Below are 21007 nucleotides of genomic sequence, written 5' to 3' on the forward strand. Positions count from 1 at the left end.
TGAGTCTTTACAGCAGGAGAAACGGGTGACTAGACGGGGGCCGGATGGGGCCGATCTGGTTTCCATATCTGGCTCGTTGAGGTTCCCTCGGGAAGGGGTTCTGTCTGTAATATTCCCACACGATCCTTGCAATAAGTCAAATAATTGTATAAGTAGACAAATATTTGCAGCCTGCGAGGCTTTCTGCCGACTCCCAGGGACCTTTAAATCCGGCCTCAGGGCAGCGAGGCCTCGGCGAGCGAAAAACATCCAATCGCTGACATAAAAAAGCATCATTTAAAGAAAAGCTACTATCATTCATACGGGAAATAACAAGAATTGGTGGGGCCCTGGAAATCTCCTTAGTGAATTTGCTGCAGGTCGAGTTTCCTGCTATATCGCGTGATGTCATAGTGACCTCACAACCAACAGGAACTCCTACGATGCCATCGCCGAGAAGGATCAAATGTTCTCAATGGTGATTTTGTCCCCAGGTGGAGATATAGGGGTTCTGTAGACGGATATGTGCGCTACGGCATATGCTGGTGCTATATAAATAAATGTCGTCGGGCCGCAATTCTGCAGGATTCGGAAAAATAGAAGTTTTTATTAAAACCTCACTACGTGAAAAAAAAACACTTTATCATGCAATCGAACCCAGAGACACGGCCAGCTATTTTTACGGAGAACAGAGGTTTTAAGCGGTTTTTTTTTTATTACATCGTTTCAATTAACTTAGTAAACAAACATGATGATGTCATCTGAGAAAAGCGAATTCATCCGTTTCTGACCTACATAGCTGTGACGGACTCGTCCCTTCAGACACACCGCTGTGGATCGTATACAGCCCAACCACCCGTTCCCCTGGAACCCAGTTTCTATGTTATACCCCTTTTTCCTATTTCCCCGAGCCAGAAGCTGCCCTGTGCCGCCCGCACCGCCAGGCCCAGTACCAGGACATACAGGTTCTACTTTTGGAACCTCTGGGGGCTAAAATATCCTCCTGCCCACTATGTGTACCAGACAGGATTATCTCCACAGGGTGGCCAGGGCTCCTGCCTGACTATCGGTGGAAGATATCAGAGGCTAATCCCGTTATCTCCCCTATTGTTCCTGGGAGACCTGAATCCCCCAGCTAAAGGGGGCGGTTCTGTTACTCAGACGTCTCATTCTGTATGTTGATTATATGGATATATATACCTGTGCCTGTGTACAATAAAGCGTTCTTAATGTTATACCCTACACTGAGCCTCGGCTAGTGACTGGGAAACCGGGGAAAGTGTGTTGTCCCAGGCTAAGAGAGCACAAGACAGCGAAGGCAGTCGGTCGGACTAGCCAGCTCCGTTACATTGGTGGCAAGCGGTGGGATTTTGCTCTTAGCTAAACAGGACATCAAACCACTACCAGGACCAAGAAGCAGAGAGAGCACCCTACGAGTGCATGGACCAACAGTATGCTAAACTTAAGCGGAATACTTTGAAAGACCTCCTGGAGGCTCGTGGAAAGGTTGCCAGCAACAAAACCAGGGATACCCTCATTGCGGAACTGATGGCGGACGAGGAGGCTAGGCCGAAGTCTGCATTCATCACCCCATACGGCTTGTACCAGTTTAAAGTCATGCCGTTTGGGATGAAGAATGCACCGGCTACCTTCCAGCGGATGATAGACCGCCTGCTGGATGGGTTGCAGGAGTATGCCTGCGCCTATCTAGATGACATAGCCATCCATAGTGCCACCTGGGGGGAACATCTCCAACATCTACGGACAGTGCTAGACAGAATCCGCGATGCAGGACTGACAATTAAGCCAGACAAGTGCCACATTGGTCTGTCTGAAGTCCAATATCTAGGACACCGGGTGGGGTGTGGGAGACAGAGACCAGAGCCCGCTAAAGTAGAGGCAGTCGCCAACTGGCCAGTACCCCGTACTAAAACACAGGTCCTAGCGTTCCTAGGGACTGCGGGTTATTATCGTAAGTTTGTGCCCAACTATAGCACTATTGCGAAACCCTTGACTGACCTGACCAAAAAGAGTTTGCCTCGACAAGTCCTGTGGTCTCCGGAGTGCGAGGCGGCGTTCAGACAACTCAAGCAGGCTTTAGTGCAAGCTCCTGTACTAGCTGCACCAGACGCATCCAAACGTTTTGTCGTCCATACAGACGCTTCTACATTCGGGTTGGGAGCAGTACTAAACCAGGTCGGAGACGATGGCGACGAACACCCAGTGGCATACATCAGCCGCAAACTACTTCCCCGGGAGGTGAGCTACGCCGCCATTGAAAAAGAATGCCTGGCTTTGGTTTGGGCTCTCCGCAAGTTTCAACCCTATTTGTACGGACGATCCTTCACCGTCCTTACGGATCATAACCCCTTAGTATGGCTAAACAGGGTCGCCGGGGACAATGGCAGGTTATTACGGTGGAGCCTAGCCCTACAGCCCTTCAACTTCACCATTCAGTACCGTCCAGGAAGGCTCAACGGGAACGCGGATGGGCTGTCCAGACAAACAGAGCTAACGGGATGATTGTGTTTGAGTGGCGATGGGTACCAGGGCTTCGAACCATCCCAAGCGGACCCGATTGGGGTCGCGCTGGGTAGGTCGAGGTGTTCCACAAGGGGGAGCATTGTGACGGACTCGTCCCTTCAGACACACCGCTGTGGATCGTATACAGCCCAACCACCCGTTCCCCTGGAACCCAGTTTCTATGTTATACCCCTTTTTCCTATTTCCCCGAGCCAGAAGCTGCCCTGTGCCGCCCGCACCGCCAGGCCCAGTACCAGGACATACAGGTTCTACTTTTGGAACCTCTGGGGGCTAGAATATCCTCCTGCCCCACTATGTGTACCAGACAGGATTATCTCCACAGGGTGGCCAGGGCTCCTGCCTGACTATCGGTGGAAGATATCAGAGGCTAATCCCGTTATCTCCCCTATTGTTCCTGGGAGACCTGAATCCCCCAGCTAAAGGGGGCGGTTCTGTTACTCAGACGTCTCATTCTGTATGTTGATTATATGGATATATATACCTGTGCCTGTGTACAATAAAGCGTTCTTAATGTTATACCCTACACTGAGCCTCGGCTAGTGACTGGGAAACCGGGGAAAGTGTGTTGTCCCAGGCTAAGAGAGCACAAGACAGCGAAGGCAGTCGGTCGGACTAGCCAGCTCCGTTACAATAGCGTGTAGCGTTTAATCAGATTTCACACGCGAGTTCCTGGAGGTCTCAGTTGGGAGAACGGCTTTTGCGAGCTTCAAAGGGAAAAAAATATTCTATTACATCACAGGCCGGCGGGTTAATTTTGGTATATTAGATAAAAAGGAATCCTGCAGTGGATCCAGTCTCGGACAGAAAGCCAGCTAAATGAGACGTTATTGCCAGGAGGTGAATTAATTAAAAAGTGAAGTTCCCCAAAACTCACATTGCCTACAAAATCGATGACATGGCAATTGCGTGACACGTTTATGTGACGTCACCGTGTAATATTTTATGAATAGCGCGCTCCCCCTAATCATTTATTCCCCAACACCCCCAAATGGATGTTTAAAAACTCCCCACCCTTCATGATACTGAAAGGGTCACTCCAGCCATCACGGCAGCTTTAATGTACCTGACGGACGAGCGCCCCCTTTAAAGTTTCATGATCTGCCCCTTGAGGTCTAACTTTCCCCCCTATGCAGGGAAAATGCCCCCCATTGACGTCAAAGAGAGAACTTTCTTGCCACTCATTGGCTGCTTCAAGCAACCAATCAGTGATGTGAAATGTTGTTGGATGCACTATAATGTATAGCGCTATCATACTCCGGAGCGCTGTACAATGAGTAAATTGCACATTAGTAGCACATTACATAATTTGGATTTACAGAAGGGGGGCCTCCTCAAGGGAGCTTACAATCTAAAAGGTTTTTATCATGAAATAGATCAGAAATCCAGTGCAGTCGGGGTTAATGTTATAAATGAATATTGTAGCTGGAAAAGGCTGATTTTTAATGGAATCTCTTCATAGGTGTACAGAGGCCGTTATCACTCCCATCACTCCTGGGTTCCAATGGCCCTTTATCACTCCCATCACTCCTGGGTTCCAATGGCCCTTTATCACTCCCATCACTCCTGTGTTCCAATGGCCCTTTATCACTCCCATCACTCCTGTGTCCTAATGGCCCTTTATCACTCCCATCACTCCTGTGTTCCAATGGCTCTTTATCACTCCCATCATTCCTGTGTTCCAATGGCCCTTTATCACTCCCATCACTCCTGTGTTCCAATGGCTCTTTATCACTCTCATCACTCCTGTGTTCCAATGGCCCTTTATCACTCCCATCACTCCTGTGTCCCAATGGCCCTTTATCACTCCCATCACTCCTGTGTTCCAATGGCCCTTTATCACTCCCATCATTCCTGTGTTCCAATGGCCCTTTATCACTCCCATCACGCCTGTGTTCCAATGGCTCTTTCTCACTCCCATCCCTCCTGTGTTCCAATGGCCCTTTATCACTCCCATCACTCCTGTGTTCCAATGGCTCTTTATCACTCCCATCACTCCTGGGTTCCAATGGCCCTTTATCACTCCCATCACTCCTGTGTTCCAGTGGCCCTTTATCACTCCCATCACTCCTGTGTTTCAGGATCCAAGTTTAAGTTTAAAAGGATAATTGATGGTTAGAACCCCTTTTTGTTATTACGTTACAGCCAGAAATGTCCTTGTTTTCCATGAAAACAGCCAAGTGACCCCAAACTTTTGAAGTAGGTAGCGTGTGTTGCTGTGTATGAATGTTCTCAGCCTGTTGCACCCGACCAGAAGGTAAAACAAAACTTGTAAATAGTTTTTTTGTGAGGAACAGAACAGGCTGTATTCTCGAAACATAAAATTAATATTGTGCGTTGCTTAGGAACGCTGGTTGCCATGGTAACTTGGTTTAAAAACACCAAAGAAACACTGCTGTAAAAAAAATCTGGCTCCAGTCAGCGATATACAGACTGTTTATAGGAGTCGGCTGCAACAGCAAAGCCATAAAATAAGACACTGATCACATGGTCCATTCAGCCCGCGCGCAGGGGTCTCAGGAGCCCACCCCTCTTACCAGGAGCTGTGTGCGACGGTGTCATGAGGCTAGATTGTAAGCTCACGGGCAAGGTCCCCGTGTTTAAGTTGTACAGCACTACGGAATACGTTGGTGCTTTAAAAAAAAAATTTTAAATATAATAATATAAAATAAAAATGGAATTTGATGATATCGAGCTATGAATTTGACCTTTTTTTAGGTAAGGATTGGATAGTTTTGGGTTTTTTTCCTGGAATTATTACTTTTTTTTTGTGCCCGAAAAAAACATGAAAGAATGTAACTTTCAGAGGGCAGCCTTTTTAACTCTTTAGGAACCGCAGCCTGGGCAAGCATTCCGTGTAACAGCGGAGCCAGATCCTCCCAGGAACCCCCGTCTGCCAAATGATTAACCCATTCCGGGGCGGCGGGTCCCAGAATACACTAAACAAAGGCACTCCGGCTACAAAGGCGGGTCTGCCTGCCGTCCCGGCCAGACGCGGCTTCTTCCAGTAAATGACGGCTGCTGTGCCGGCAGACCCAGCTCCGCACACAGGGGGCTTTGTCTGGGGGTTTGCAGGGATTTCCCGGCAAATAAACGCTGCAAAAACACGCGCGGCCTCCGATCGGAGGTCACTGCGGCCGGGCTGACCGGAAACAAAACCCTGTGCCTGGTGGGACGCCGGGACCCCTAGGGATTATTATATATCATACAGGACGCCATTGGATAAGTATAAGGCCGTCCTCCATATAAGACGAGACCAAAGACTGGTTAGCTTTTAAGAAAAAAGGGATGCAGCGGGGTCGCGGTACGCAGGGTTACGCAACCCCGCGGGTGAACGAGAGGCTGCTCACAGCCGGAGGGAAAGCTGTGGTTGAGGTGGTTCGAGTGAGAGAGTATGAATACATGGACGTGTATCTGTAAGTGTGTGAGCATGGATGTGTATGTGTAAGCGTGCGAGCATGGATGTGCATGTGTAAGCATGGATGTGTAAGCGTGTGAGCATGGATGTGTAAGCATGTGAGCATGGATGTGTAAGCATGTGAGCATGGATGTGAATGTGTAAGTGTGTGAGCATGGATGTGTAAGCGTGTAAGCATGGATGTGTAAGCGTGTAAGCATGGATGTGAATGTGTAAGCATGGATGTGTAAGCGTGTGAGCATGGATGTGCATGTGTAAGCGTGTGAGCATGGATGTGTAAGCGTGTGAGCATGGATGTAAGCGTGTGAGCATGGATGTGCATGCATAAGTGTATGTGAGAAAGTGTACATCTTAACATAGGTGTGTAAGTGCGTGTAGGGTGTATGAAGCTACGAGGTGTGGTTTATTGCTGAACCTATGCGAAAAATAATCAAAACATGAACAAAATGCCAAAAGGCAAGCGCTTGGTGAGCATCCTGTTTGTGTAACAGGCGCTGATCTCTGTTCTGGAATCCTCGGGATAATAGAAGAAATCTTTGTGGAAGCTCGCAGCCGATATAAAAAGGAGGAAGGTTTTAAGGAGTGGCGCTTCGTGCTTCCCTGCATGTAGGACAAAGAATTAAAAAATGCTGAGTGGACTTTTTTTTCTTTCTTTCTTTCAGATTCGGAGACAGAAACCATTTCTGGAACCCGTCCCAGACTGGGAGGATAGCACGTCTCGGACCCCGAAGGCCTCGCTGACAGGGCTGTCTCCATACAGCTCCAACGCCAGCCGTGTTCCTCCAGATGGTCTCATGCGAGCGTCTGTATGTTTATTCCCAGCAAATATCCCCCAAGCACGACAATATTTATCATACAATTACCTCCCCAAATCCCGCAGAAGTAGTCGGGGTCGGCGGAGGCTCCGCCAGGCTCTGCGTTTAGTTATTATCTCCATTTACGCTGCTCGGGGATGAATGGAAAGAATGCATCTCTTGTGGTTTATCTTTGATCTGCGTGTGCAGAGCATGAAAGGCAGAGCCAAGACCGTTCAATGTGCTTAAACTTCAATCGGATGACCTTAAAAGCGCTCGTGTTCCTGGGCCGCGCGGAATCGCGTCTGCGGGGGAGGGGAGCCACGGAGCCAACTAGAAATTGCGGCCCTCCGCGGGGCATTTATTTTAGATACCTGCTGTAACGACTCAAATCTTAATCAGTCGTTGGTCTCGTCTTAGATTCAGGAGCCGTATGTCTTTCCCGCGCATGTTTAATCCCCGCGCTGTATTACCCTCTACCACTTCTGCTGGGAGGCTGTTCCGACTTCAAGACGAAAATCAGCTTTTTTAGATAGGTACTTGACATGAGTAACGTGTGGCAGCAGAAGGGTTAAGGAACCTTTCCCTGCTTTACATTCTGTATGTATCACAGACCAGCGCTGGTACTAGAAATAGCAGAGAATCTCAGGAGATCTTCTGCAAACAAGCGTCGGTGCGCGTTGGGTCGGTTCATCCAAGGACACGTAAATACAGGCTCGCTATGTGAAGGACGCACAGCGCAGCACCAAGCACATTCGCAAGGTCGCCGCATCCCTGAAGCCACGCTCAAGTGTTTTCTTTCTCTTTTTTTTTCCGCTTGCTGAAATAAGAAGCCATTATCAGCAAAATAACCGATAGCGACTTTATTGCTGGGTGTAACTGAGCAAACTCCATGTTTATCCATCGTAGGGCTCTGGGCTGGGGGGGTAAATGGGGCAGATAGACTTCTCTTCTGTCTGAAATGGTTCATTTTGCACATAAACCATTCAATGTAAACTGATAAAAAAAATAAAAAAAACACACAAGAAGGCTGGCAAAGGGATGCCGAGGGCGATGGGTTACCCTGGGGCGCTGGGATGGTTTACACGCCGGTCCGAGAGCGATCCGTTCCGAGCTCCCGTTTATCTCCGTACCTGCGAAGTCTCCGGGTCTGACCCAAAGTCTCCGGGTCAATTGCTTCGGTCACACCCATTCCCCACCCACTTAAGTCTGTCTGGGGCAAGCCCCACCCCTGTGTGCAGTATGCTACTCCCCCCAAAATGTAGAGCTCTGCTTAGGCTACCCAGGGAAGCCGCCAGTTATGGTTCTCTCTCACCTGTTGTAAAGTTGCTGATCGGTTCTATATAAAGGTGGCGGGAGAAGGGAGACCGGACAGGGAATGAACAAGATAATACTCAATTCTCCAAACTTTCAGCCAAAATACTTCCAAAAGAATATTTAACCCCTTCAGTCCCCTACAGACGTACCGGTACGTCCAAAAAACGCATCTCGAGAATCCCCTATAGACATACCGGTACGTCCTGCCCATTATTCTTCTTCTAAATGCCTCACTCAGTTACACAAATACCCCTCAATAGGGCACAAATTTTGGGTAAAGCTCCGCCCCTGTCACTAACCACACCCCTCCGCCCATGTCAGGTGTTGGGGGTTCTGCTGGTTTTGTTTTGGAGGCGGATTGATTGACAGGCACCGGCCTCTCCCTTGGTATCCATCTACACAAACATGACCTCATTCTCTGAACGTATAATCCATCCGATACAAGCAGGAACAGCCCTGAGGGGCCACGAGGGGGCCGTGCGGGGGACACACCTGGAGCTGCCCCGGGGCTCTCCACTCCTGCGTCTGGTTTTCTGATTCTCAGGGTTTCTACCCCAGTCTCAGGGTGAATGGGCAGATTCCCAGGGGTTTTTACCCCAGTCTCAGGCCGAGTGGGCAGATTCTCGGGGCCACACAGTCTGGATCCGGCTGTATTCACATCTAATTTAATTAGATCTGAGAATCCCAAATGGTGATTTTATCAGCACTATATCACAGATCAAATCCCTGCTTGAAGACAGGTGACAGCATCCATACGATATTTTGCTTTTACGCCTCTTTAGGAAGGTCGGGGGAGATCAGAGGATCTCCTCCGCTGGTCCATCCTCCCAACTTTCCGCAAAAGCAGGACAGTAGGGCAGCTATCAAGGACATGGGGACTGTTCTGAGGAAACCATGACTATTGGGAGTTATGGGAGAAGACTCGCTGCTATCCCACTATAACAGATCAGATTCCTCTCCCTGATTAAGTAACCGCTGCGTTTCAAGCAGTTTCCTCTTTTTTTTTTTTTTTTTATTGTTGAAGTTTTTCCAAATAAAAAAAATATCATCTGCCCCACAGACCTCTAAACCCGCGCAGCATTCACACCGCGCAGGCACACCGGGCCATGAAACGTGCGGGGGGCGCAAAGGGGGGGGCGTGAAACGCGCGGGGGCGCACCAGGACGGGAAACGCGTAGGCGCCGGTTTTCAGCCCATTTTCTGAATTGTGTGCAGATACCTCCTAACATATGGCCACAGGGACCACTTTTGTATTACAGGGGGGCTTAGACGCATGGCAGGGGGTGGGGTTTACAAGACATTTTTCTGGATATTTTTGACCAATTAACAGATAGGACTTCAGACCCCTGCGATACCCTCATACCCATCAAACCTTCTGACCTCCTAGAAAAGAGGCATCAGGGGAGGAGAGAGGGGGCATCAGGGGAAGAGAAAGGGGGCATCAGGGGAAGAGAGAGGGGGCATCAGGGGAAGAGAGAGGGGGCATCAGGGGAAGAGAGAGGGGGCATCAGGGGAAGAGAGAGGGGGGTATAGTGGTTTGGTGCCTTGCGCGTATAACCGTTAACGTGGGGCTCTCTTTTGCACAGTCCAGGAATGTATCGGTAAAGTTACGGCTCTGCGGGGGCAGCAGAAACACGGATCATTCACACAGATTTGGTGTAGAAACGAGGGCACTTACTGCTCTATTCGGGGCGACAGGTAGAGTTTGGGGAAAATCTGAGTGGCTTCGGCATCCTCGAAACTGACGGAGAGGAGAGCGACGTCTTCCCCCGGATCCTCGTTGGAGTCCTAGAGAGAGAGAGAACGGCACATCTTCATAAAAGCAGATTCCAGAACTTTTGCTAACAAGAATGTTACAGCGGATCTCTATTCATTTTTTGTCTAGAACAAAAATAAGCTTTTTTACCCCAGTTGTAGTTTTTGCCCCATAATTTAACGTTTTCAGGCAGCTGCATATCAGCCGTTTGTATGATTCTCGCTCTGTTATCTGATCCCCGATCTACTAAACACCCCGACTCCTTATCATACTGCCTGTGGGGAATAGAATGGCTCAGTCTTAATCACCCACTTGGACTTTCTGACTAATGGAAGTCTATGGAGGAACGGACTTCATTAGCATTGCAATAAAGCATCAGCTCAGTGTGGGGGTTATTACTGTATACAGCGCTGGGGGTGTTATATTACTGTATACAGCGCTGGGGGTTATATTACTGTATACAGCGCTGGGGGGGTGTTACTGTATACAGTACTGGGGGGGTTATGTTACTGTATACAGCGCTGGGGTTATATTACTGTATACAGCGCTGGGGGGTTATATTACTGCATACAGCACTGGGGGGGTTATATTACTGTATACAGCGCTGGGGGTGTTATATTACTGTATACAGCGCTGGGGGTTATATTACTGTATACAGCTCTGGGGGTTAAATTACTGTATACAGCGCTGGGGGTTATATTACTGTATACAGCTCTGGGGGTTATATTACTGTATACAGCGCTGGGGGGTTATATTACTGTATACAGCGCTGGGGGGTTATATTACTGTATACAGCGCTGGGGGTTATATTACTGTATACAGCGCTGGGGGTTATATTACTGTATACAGCGCTGGGGGGTTATATTACTGTATACAGCGCTGGGGGGTTATATTACTGTATACAGCGCTGGGGGTTATATTACTGTATACAGCGCTGGGGGTTATATTACTGTATACAGCGCTGGGGGGTTATATTACTGTATACAGCACTGGGGATTATATTACTGTATACAGCGCTGGGGGGTTATATTACTGTATACAGCGCTAGGGGGTTATATTACTGTATACAGCGCTGGGGGGTATATTACTGTATACAGTACTGGGGGTTATTACTGTATACAGCGCTGGGGGTTATATTACTGTATACAGCGCTGGGGGGTATATTACTGTATACAGCGCTGGGGGTTATATTACTGTATACAGCGCTGGGGGGTTATATTACTGTATACAGCGCTGGGGGTTATATTACTGTATACAGCGCTGGGGGTTATATTACTGTATACAGCGCTGGGGGTTATATTACTGTATACAGCGCTGGGGGTTATATTACTGTATACAGCGCTGGGGGTTATATTACTGTATACAGCGCTGGGGGGTTATATTACTGTATACAGCGCTGGGGGTTATATTACTGTATACAGCGCTGGGGGTTATATTACTGTATACAGCGCTAGGGGGGTTATATTACTGTATACAGCGCTAGGGGGTATATTACTGTATACAGTACTGGGGGTTATTACTGTATACAGCGCTGGGGGTTATTACTGTATACAGCGCTGGGGGTTATATTACTGTATACAGCGCTGGGGGTTATATTACTGTATACAGCGCTGGGGGTTATATTACTGTATACAGCGCTGGGGGGTTATATTACTGTATACAGCGCTGGGGGTTATATTACTGTATACAGCGCTGGGGGTTATATTACTGTATACAGCGCTAGGGGGTTATATTACTGTATACAGCGCTGGGGGGTATATTACTGTATACAGTACTGGGGGTTATTACTGTATACAGCGCTGGGGGTTATATTACTGTATACAGCGCTGGGGGGTATATTACTGTATACAGCGCTGGGGGGTATATTACTGTATACAGCGCGGGGGGGTATATTACTGTATACAGTGCTGGGGGTTATATTACTGTATACAGCGCTGGGGGTTATATTACTGTATACAGCGCTGGGGGTTATATTACTGTATACAGCGCTGGGGGTTATATTACTGTATACAGCACTGGGGATTATATTACTGTATACAGCGCTGGGGGGTTATATTAATGTATACAGCGCTAGGGGGTTATATTACTGTATACAGCGCTGGGGGGTATATTACTGTATACAGTACTGGGGGTTATTACTGTATACAGCGCTGGGGGTTATATTACTGTATACAGCGCTGGGGGGTATATTACTGTATACAGCGCTGGGGGTTATATTACTGTATACAGCGCTGGGGGGTTATATTACTGTATACAGCGCTGGGGGTTATATTACTGTATACAGCGCTGGGGGTTATATTACTGTATACAGCGCTGGGGGTTATATTACTGTATACAGCGCTGGGGGGTTATATTACTGTATACAGCGCTGGGGGGTTATATTACTGTATACAGCGCTGGGGGTTATATTACTGTATACAGCGCTAGGGGGTTATATTACTGTATACAGCGCTAGGGGGTATATTACTGTATACAGTACTGGGGGTTATTACTGTATACAGCGCTGGGGGTTATATTACTGTATACAGCGCTGGGGGTTATATTACTGTATACAGCGCTGGGGGTTATATTACTGTATACAGCGCTGGGGGGTTATATTACTGTATACAGCGCTGGGGGGTTATATTACTGTATACAGCGCTGGGGGGTTATATTACTGTATACAGCGCTGGGGGGTTATATTACTGTATACAGCGCTGGGGGTTATATTACTGTATACAGCGCTAGGGGGTTATATTACTGTATACAGCGCTAGGGGGTATATTACTGTATACAGTACTGGGGGTTATTACTGTATACAGCGCTGGGGGTTATATTACTGTATACAGCGCTGGGGGTTATATTACTGTATACAGCGCTGGGGGTTATATTACTGTATACAGCGCTGGGGGGTTATATTACTGTATACAGCGCTGGGGGGTTATATTACTGTATACAGCGCTGGGGGGTTATATTACTGTATACAGCGCTGGGGGTTATATTACTGTATACAGCGCTAGGGGGTTATATTACTGTATACAGCGCTAGGGGGTATATTACTGTATACAGTACTGGGGGTTATTACTGTATACAGCGCTGGGGGTTATATTACTGTATACAGCGCTGGGGGTTATATTACTGTATACAGCGCTGGGGGTTATATTACTGTATACAGCGCTGGGGGGTTATATTACTGTATACAGCGCTGGGGGGGTTATATTACTGTATACAGCACTGGGGGTTATATTACTGTATACAGCGCTGGGGGTTATATTACTGTATACAGCGCTGGGGGTTATATTACTGTATACAGCGCTAGGGGGTTATATTACTGTATACAGCGCTGGGGGGTATATTACTGTATACAGTACTGGGGGTTATTACTGTATACAGCGCTGGGGGGTATATTACTGTATACAGCGCTGGGGGTTATATTACTGTATACAGCGCTGGGGGGTTATATTACTGTATACAGCGCTGGGGGTTATATTACTGTATACAGCGCTGGGGGTTATATTACTGTATACAGCGCTGGGGGTTATATTACTGTATACAGCGCTGGGGGTTATATTACTGTATACAGCGCTGGGGGTTATATTACTGTATACAGCGCTGGGGGGTTATATTACTGTATACAGCGCTGGGGGGTTATATTACTGTATACAGCGCTGGGGGTTATATTACTGTATACAGCGCTAGGGGGGTTATATTACTGTATACAGCGCTAGGGGGTATATTACTGTATACAGTACTGGGGGTTATTACTGTATACAGCGCTGGGGGTTATTACTGTATACAGCGCTGGGGGTTATATTACTGTATACAGCGCTGGGGGTTATATTACTGTATACAGCGCTGGGGGTTATATTACTGTATACAGCGCTGGGGGGTTATATTACTGTATACAGCGCTGGGGGTTATATTACTGTATACAGCGCTGGGGGTTATATTACTGTATACAGCGCTAGGGGGTTATATTACTGTATACAGCGCTGGGGGGTATATTACTGTATACAGTACTGGGGGTTATTACTGTATACAGCGCTGGGGGTTATATTACTGTATACAGCGCTGGGGGGTATATTACTGTATACAGCGCTGGGGGGTATATTACTGTATACAGCGCGGGGGGGTATATTACTGTATACAGTGCTGGGGGTTATATTACTGTATACAGCGCTGGGGGTTATATTACTGTATACAGCGCTGGGGGTTATATTACTGTATACAGCGCTGGGGGTTATATTACTGTATACAGCACTGGGGATTATATTACTGTATACAGCGCTGGGGGGTTATATTACTGTATACAGCGCTAGGGGGTTATATTACTGTATACAGCGCTGGGGGGTATATTACTGTATACAGTACTGGGGGTTATTACTGTATACAGCGCTGGGGGTTATATTACTGTATACAGCGCTGGGGGGTATATTACTGTATACAGCGCTGGGGGTTATATTACTGTATACAGCGCTGGGGGGTTATATTACTGTATACAGCGCTGGGGGTTATATTACTGTATACAGCGCTGGGGGTTATATTACTGTATACAGCGCTGGGGGTTATATTACTGTATACAGCGCTGGGGGGTTATATTACTGTATACAGCGCTGGGGGGTTATATTACTGTATACAGCGCTGGGGGTTATATTACTGTATACAGCGCTAGGGGGTTATATTACTGTATACAGCGCTAGGGGGTATATTACTGTATACAGTACTGGGGGTTATTACTGTATACAGCGCTGGGGGTTATATTACTGTATACAGCGCTGGGGGTTATATTACTGTATACAGCGCTGGGGGTTATATTACTGTATACAGCGCTGGGGGGTTATATTACTGTATACAGCGCTGGGGGGTTATATTACTGTATACAGCGCTGGGGGGTTATATTACTGTATACAGCGCTGGGGGGTTATATTACTGTATACAGCGCTGGGGGTTATATTACTGTATACAGCGCTAGGGGGTTATATTACTGTATACAGCGCTAGGGGGTATATTACTGTATACAGTACTGGGGGTTATTACTGTATACAGCGCTGGGGGTTATATTACTGTATACAGCGCTGGGGGTTATATTACTGTATACAGCGCTGGGGGTTATATTACTGTATACAGCGCTGGGGGGTTATATTACTGTATACAGCGCTGGGGGGTTATATTACTGTATACAGCGCTGGGGGGTTATATTACTGTATACAGCGCTGGGGGTTATATTACTGTATACAGCGCTAGGGGGTTATATTACTGTATACAGCGCTAGGGGGTATATTACTGTATACAGTACTGGGGGTTATTACTGTATACAGCGCTGGGGGTTATATTACTGTATACAGCGCTGGGGGTTATATTACTGTATACAGCGCTGGGGGTTATATTACTGTATACAGCGCTGGGGGGTTATATTACTGTATACAGCGCTGGGGGTTATATTACTGTATACAGCGCTGGGGGTTATATTACTGTATACAGCGCTAGGGGGTTATATTACTGTATACAGCGCTGGGGGGTATATTACTGTATACAGTACTGGGGGTTATTACTGTATACAGCGCTGGGGGTTATATTACTGTATACAGCGCTGGGGGGTATATTACTGTATACAGCGCGGGGGGGTATATTACTGTATACAGCGCTGGGGGTTATATTACTGTATACAGCGCTGGGGGGTTATATTACTGTATACAGCGCTGGGGGTTATATTACTGTATACAGCGCTGGGGGGTTATATTACTGTATACAGCGCTGGGGGTTATATTACTGTATACAGCGCTGGGGGTTATATTACTGTATACAGCGCTGGGGGGTTATATTACTGTATACAGTGCTGGAGGTTATATTACTGTATACAGCGCTGGGGGTTATATTACTGTATACAGTGCTGGGGGGTTATATTACTGTATACAGTGCTGGGGGTTATATTACTGTATACAGCGCTGGGGATTATATTACTGTATACAGTGCTGGGGGGTTATATTACTGTATACAGCGCTGGGGGGTTATATTACTGTATACAGCGCTGGGGGGTTATATTACTGTATACAGCGCTGGGGGTTATATTACTGTATACAGCGCTGGGGGTTATATTACTGTATACAGCGCTGGGGGTTATAATACTGTATACAGCGCTGGGGGGTTATATTACTGTATACAGTGCTGGGGGTTATATTACTGTATACAGCGCTGGGGGGTTATATTACTGTATACAGCGCTGGGGGTTATATGACTGTATACAGTGCTGGGGGGTTATATTACTGTATACAGTACTGGGGGGTTATATTACTGTATACAGTGCTGGGGGGTTATATTACTGTATACAGCGCTGGGGGGTTATATTACTGTATACAGTGCTGGGGGGTTATATTACTGTATACAGCGCTGGGGGTTATATTACTGTATACAGCGCTGGGGGGTTATATTACTGTATACAGCGCTGGGGGTTATATTACTGTATACAGCGCTGGGGGTTATTACTGTATACAGTGCTGGGGGGTTATATTACTGTATACAGCGCTGGGGGGTTATATTACTGTATACAGCGCTGGGGGTTATATTACTGTATACAGTACTGGGGGGTTATATTACTGTATACAGTGCTGGGGGGTTATATTACTGTATACAGCGCTGGGGGGTTATATTACTGTATACAGTGCTGGGGGGTTATATTACTGTATACAGCGCTGGGGGTTATATTACTGTATACAGCGCCGGGGGTTATTACTGTATACAGCGCTGGGGGTTATATTACTGTATACAGCGCTGGGGGTTATATGACTGTATACAGCGCTGGGGGGTTATATTACTGTATACAGCGCCGGGGGTTATTACTGTATAGATGTTAAGTTGTTTGAGGTTGGGATAATGATAAGGGGGAATATTCACTAAAGGGAATCTGCAAAAAAAAAAAAAAAAAAAAGCTGAACATTTGACCTTTGACCCCCACCGCGCATGAAGGGTCGGCCCGGGGAGCGTCTCCGCCGGTAAGAAACGTATTAAAGACGTTAATCCGCACAGACAAAACATCTGCAGATCTGTCATTCTCTAATTTGGAGGTTTAATTACATAAAAGAAACACGTTTCTACGGCAACAACCTATCAGTGCCTGCTTTGGAGTAACAGAGACGTGTTCTCAGCTGTTTGTCCATTCCACACATGTTTAATCCCCTCACTGTATTGCCCTCTACCGCTCCTGCTGAGAAGCTGTTCCACTTATCCACCACCATATATCCAGTGTACCCTTTGAAAGCTACACAAAGGTTACTACAAATGACTCTTAAGAAACATTGCCTCATATCAGCAAGGTCAGGTAAAGTTGACTCGTCTGTCATGTATGACAAATGTATGGATCTATACAGAGTGCAGGCGAAACGTCCAGCGAGGGTATGGATCAAAACCAGATTCTTTACCGATCTATACAGCAGACAGGGCCCGGTATAACGCAGAGCGTGACGTGTATGGAGTTACAGTGCCGGTATAAGATATTATCGGTCGTCTGCCGGGGTCACTGATGTCGCTTTTATAACATTCATGTTCCGGATCAGGAACACGGAGTGCTTAGACGATTATTCATTTTTTTGGCGTTCCGCGCATTCCCAAAGGCTTCAAATCCTCACAGATATGAGATGAGAGAACGGCAGAAAAATGTCTGTCAGCTGCCGGCACGAGCCCCCGAAGGCAGCCGGCCTACCCGTGAACTATAATGTGATGAGCAGACGGCGAAACGCGCTGACGGAACGAGACCCGGCAGCGATAACCCCACCGGGAGGCTTACTGGAAGCCGGGGCGGATTGGGATCGGGGGGGGGGTCGACATCTGCCCGCACGTCATAGCCGCACTAATTCCCTGCCTCGGCTACTTGGACTGGAACCCTGCACGGATCCCGCAGCCGCGCATGCGCCGTCTCACTGCCCCTGCTTTACACGCCATCCAATAGCTAAAGCGTAATAATCTTCAGACTGACCATCTTAATACCTGGGAACGGCCAGTATTTTACCCCAGACTCGGGGTAAAGGGGCAGATTCTCAGGGTGCCCCCCGACCCCTTCATACCCTCCTCTGATTTAACCATTTCATCGTTACACACTCGTAACGCGTATATAGATGTAACCAGAGGCTCATATGAAGCAGAGCTTTCAATGTATTAATCAGGGCCCCGAAAATAACCCGCACAGGTATTTCTCAAAATACAAAGAAACCGTCCTTTTTGGGGTAGTGGACGCGCGGTACATCCGCTACTGGATAAGGTAACAGTCATTTCTGTGCGAAGCTCCATCACTCGCCGGCAACGGAAAGTATTTACTACCGGAAAACCACCATTAGCACTAAAACGCAGCAATTTCTCCAACGTTTGCCCCATGCCTGCGCGCTCTATGTGTAAATGCATTGATAACGTCCCCTTACCGGGGGGGGGGGGGGATATTAACTTCCTGTTTCTCAGGATCTGCAGGATTATTCCTCCCCATTAAGTTATCTTTCTCATGTTGTTGGTTATTGTCGATTGGTCCAGAGGGAGGGGGATTGGGAAATCGATCGCTTCCTTATTATTTTTTACAATTGGCAACAAAATCCCAAACTGTAGATAATTTTAACAAAATAAAATCCCCCCAAACCTCAGAACAGAGACGCATTGAGCTTCCCGGTGACAATCGAGCTACCGGGCCAGACCGGGGTCATACAAGGATAATCGTTTCCTCCTCCGTGTCTCAGAGTTTAGCTGATAACAGAGCCGTCTCTTCTGTCTAACGTCTAACGCTATAAATTCACGGCCAAAGTGCAGTCTAACGCGAGCAATAAAACCTGTCCTTACAGACACAGAACATAAAGAACATACAGAACACACAGAACATGCAGAACACTCAGAACACACAGAACATACAGAACACGCAGAACACACAGACACCGCGGGGTGCGGGGAGCGCGGAGATCCTTCCCCCGGGAGACGTTACACTTTACTCCTCCTAATACAACGATCGAGAAAACCTTCCATTCCAAGCAGGGTCTTCAGAGATCGCCTCCGCCTCTCGGCTTACCTGCCGCCGCTCTCGCGCCGCTCTCACACAGTACGGGGCCCCGCTGCGTCCAGAAACAGTCACGTCGTCTTGACACTTTACAGACACGGCTGGCACCTACCCGTTGCCGGCCACTACCCGGTGCCCCTTTTACCAGCCCGTCCAGGCACCGTCGCCCCCCCAGCCGCATTCCATCAAAACGAGAAGCCCATGCGCCACCCCATGTTACCGATAGAGATGGTCTAACGGACAATGATTTAATGCGGGGTTGGGGGGGTGCAAGGTTAATTCGTAACCCACCGGTAATTCACAGGTTAACGAATCCGTGAGTTGACTTCTTTTTTCAGCCAAACTCTCACCAACTCACAAGCACTCGGAGTTTTAGTTCATAGACCTCCCCCCATCTTCTGGCGATCAAAGGGTTAATCACCCCTGATTTACTGCTTTCATCTGCAACCCCCCCAACCCCATTAACGTTTCAACCGCCGCTAACGGGGCGAGAATTCCAGATAACGAAATCCCCTTCGCTGTCCAGAAACGCCGATCAAAGTCACACTTTGGGGTCACTGCAACCGATTTACCCCCCAAAACGTCAAAAACGGAGACTAATTCACTATTAATGCGCAGAACGGCGCGGATCACACGCCGCGGTGGGCTTACTGCAAACGGGCAAGGAGAGCACACCTGGTGGTCCGAAAACACAATAGCCCCCAAACACTCGGCTAACATCGTTCTTAATGCCCACTAGCCGGGGCAAGAGAGGCAAAGAAAGAATGGCTTCTGGACGTGGCTAAAAAGATCTTTAAATCAAAGCATTCCGGGGGGGGATTTTTTTTCGTACGGCAGGTGCCTTCCTATTACGCTATTTTATAACGATCTCTACGGATATTATATATATATATATAGCGTTTCCCGGGGATACGGCGCATCCCAGAACACGGAATTAACTGCGTCCCAAAATGATATTATTAATCTTATAACCCGACGCAGGCGATCGTTTCTCGCGAGGCCAGAAGGATCCGTCGGCGGCGGTTTAATCATTAATACGTTCCTGTCGGGACGCGCCGGCCGCGAACGCCCAGAGAGGTTGTTTGTTCGGCTGAAAGCGAATACTTTGGGACAAAAGGAGGCTCTCAGAGCGGCGGATTAATGACACTTCTCCATCCCGGCGCGAGAAGAAAGACGATGTTTGCTTTGGAATCAGCCCTTCACTTAACGGCAACGATGCGGATAATAGACTTTCACCCCGCCGCGGAATTCATTAAGGGCTGAACATGTATACGTCATACACCAAAAAATCATCATAATCCGGGGTAAAAGCTTCGGAAACAGAAGAGCAGAAGAGGGGAAAAAAGCGAAATCAGCGTATTTCTTCCAATCTGCGTAAATAGGGATAAAATCGAAAAATAGAAAGGTTTCTGGTTAATCCCCCCCCGACTGATTTAAAAAAGCATCGCAGACACAAAAACAAGAAAAAAAACACACAATAACGCAATCGCAACCGTGTGACAATCAGTTTTGGGGACATAAGGCTCTGGAATAGGTCAGTGACGTGACCGCCCCCCCCCCCCAAAAAGCAGGGCTCGTCACATATCAGCCATTTGTATGATTCTCGCTCTATCTGAGCCCAAATCTACTAACCCCCCCCGACTCCTTATCATACTGCCTGTGGGGAACAATAGAATGGCTCAGTCTTAATCACCCAGCTGGACTCTCTGACTAATGAAAGTCTATGGAGGAGCGGACTTCATTACCATCGCCATAAAGCATCAGCTCAGTGTGGTGTTTGAACTGGGAAAGTCGCCCAAAATACTCAGCGCTTTGCTGCCAGAAAGAGACTCGGATAAGATTTGGAGTGGAAATTTTCCGGGGGGGGTCGGGGTGGTGGTCAGTAAACCATGAAAAGCAAAGCCCCCCCCCCCAGAACCCACTCTATCAGCCAATAAAAAGATCTGATCAAATCTGTCATTTGTTTTCCTCAGAATAATATCCTCCTCTATTGTTTGCCGTGTACACGTCACAGAGGCTGAAGGCAGGTGGGGGTGGTAATTATCCCTAAATAATGTGGCTTATAAATCACTCTAATGCTACTCTGTTGACAGCGACACAGCGACACCCCACTCATCCGCCGACACCCCACTCATCCGCCGACACCCCACTCATCCGCCGACACCCCACTCAACCGCCGGGGCAGCGAGGACACTTAC

At 47.8% G+C, this 21007-nt stretch overlaps 1 protein-coding gene across 1 annotated transcript in view; it reads right to left on the bottom strand.

Annotated features, from left to right (window-relative positions):
• The window catches only part of BABAM2 (BRISC and BRCA1 A complex member 2), a 57229-nt gene that overhangs the window by 25444 nt on the left and 10778 nt on the right, over positions 1-21007 (bottom strand). The window contains exon 7 of the mRNA XM_053458899.1: positions 9728-9837. Within this exon, the coding sequence (XP_053314874.1) occupies positions 9728-9837 (110 nt within the window). The remainder of the gene's footprint in view (positions 1-9727; positions 9838-21007) is intronic.

The sequence above is a fragment of the Spea bombifrons genome, chromosome 3, assembly GCF_027358695.1.
Source record: "Spea bombifrons isolate aSpeBom1 chromosome 3, aSpeBom1.2.pri, whole genome shotgun sequence".
Taxonomy (NCBI): Eukaryota; Metazoa; Chordata; class Amphibia; order Anura; family Pelobatidae; genus Spea; species Spea bombifrons.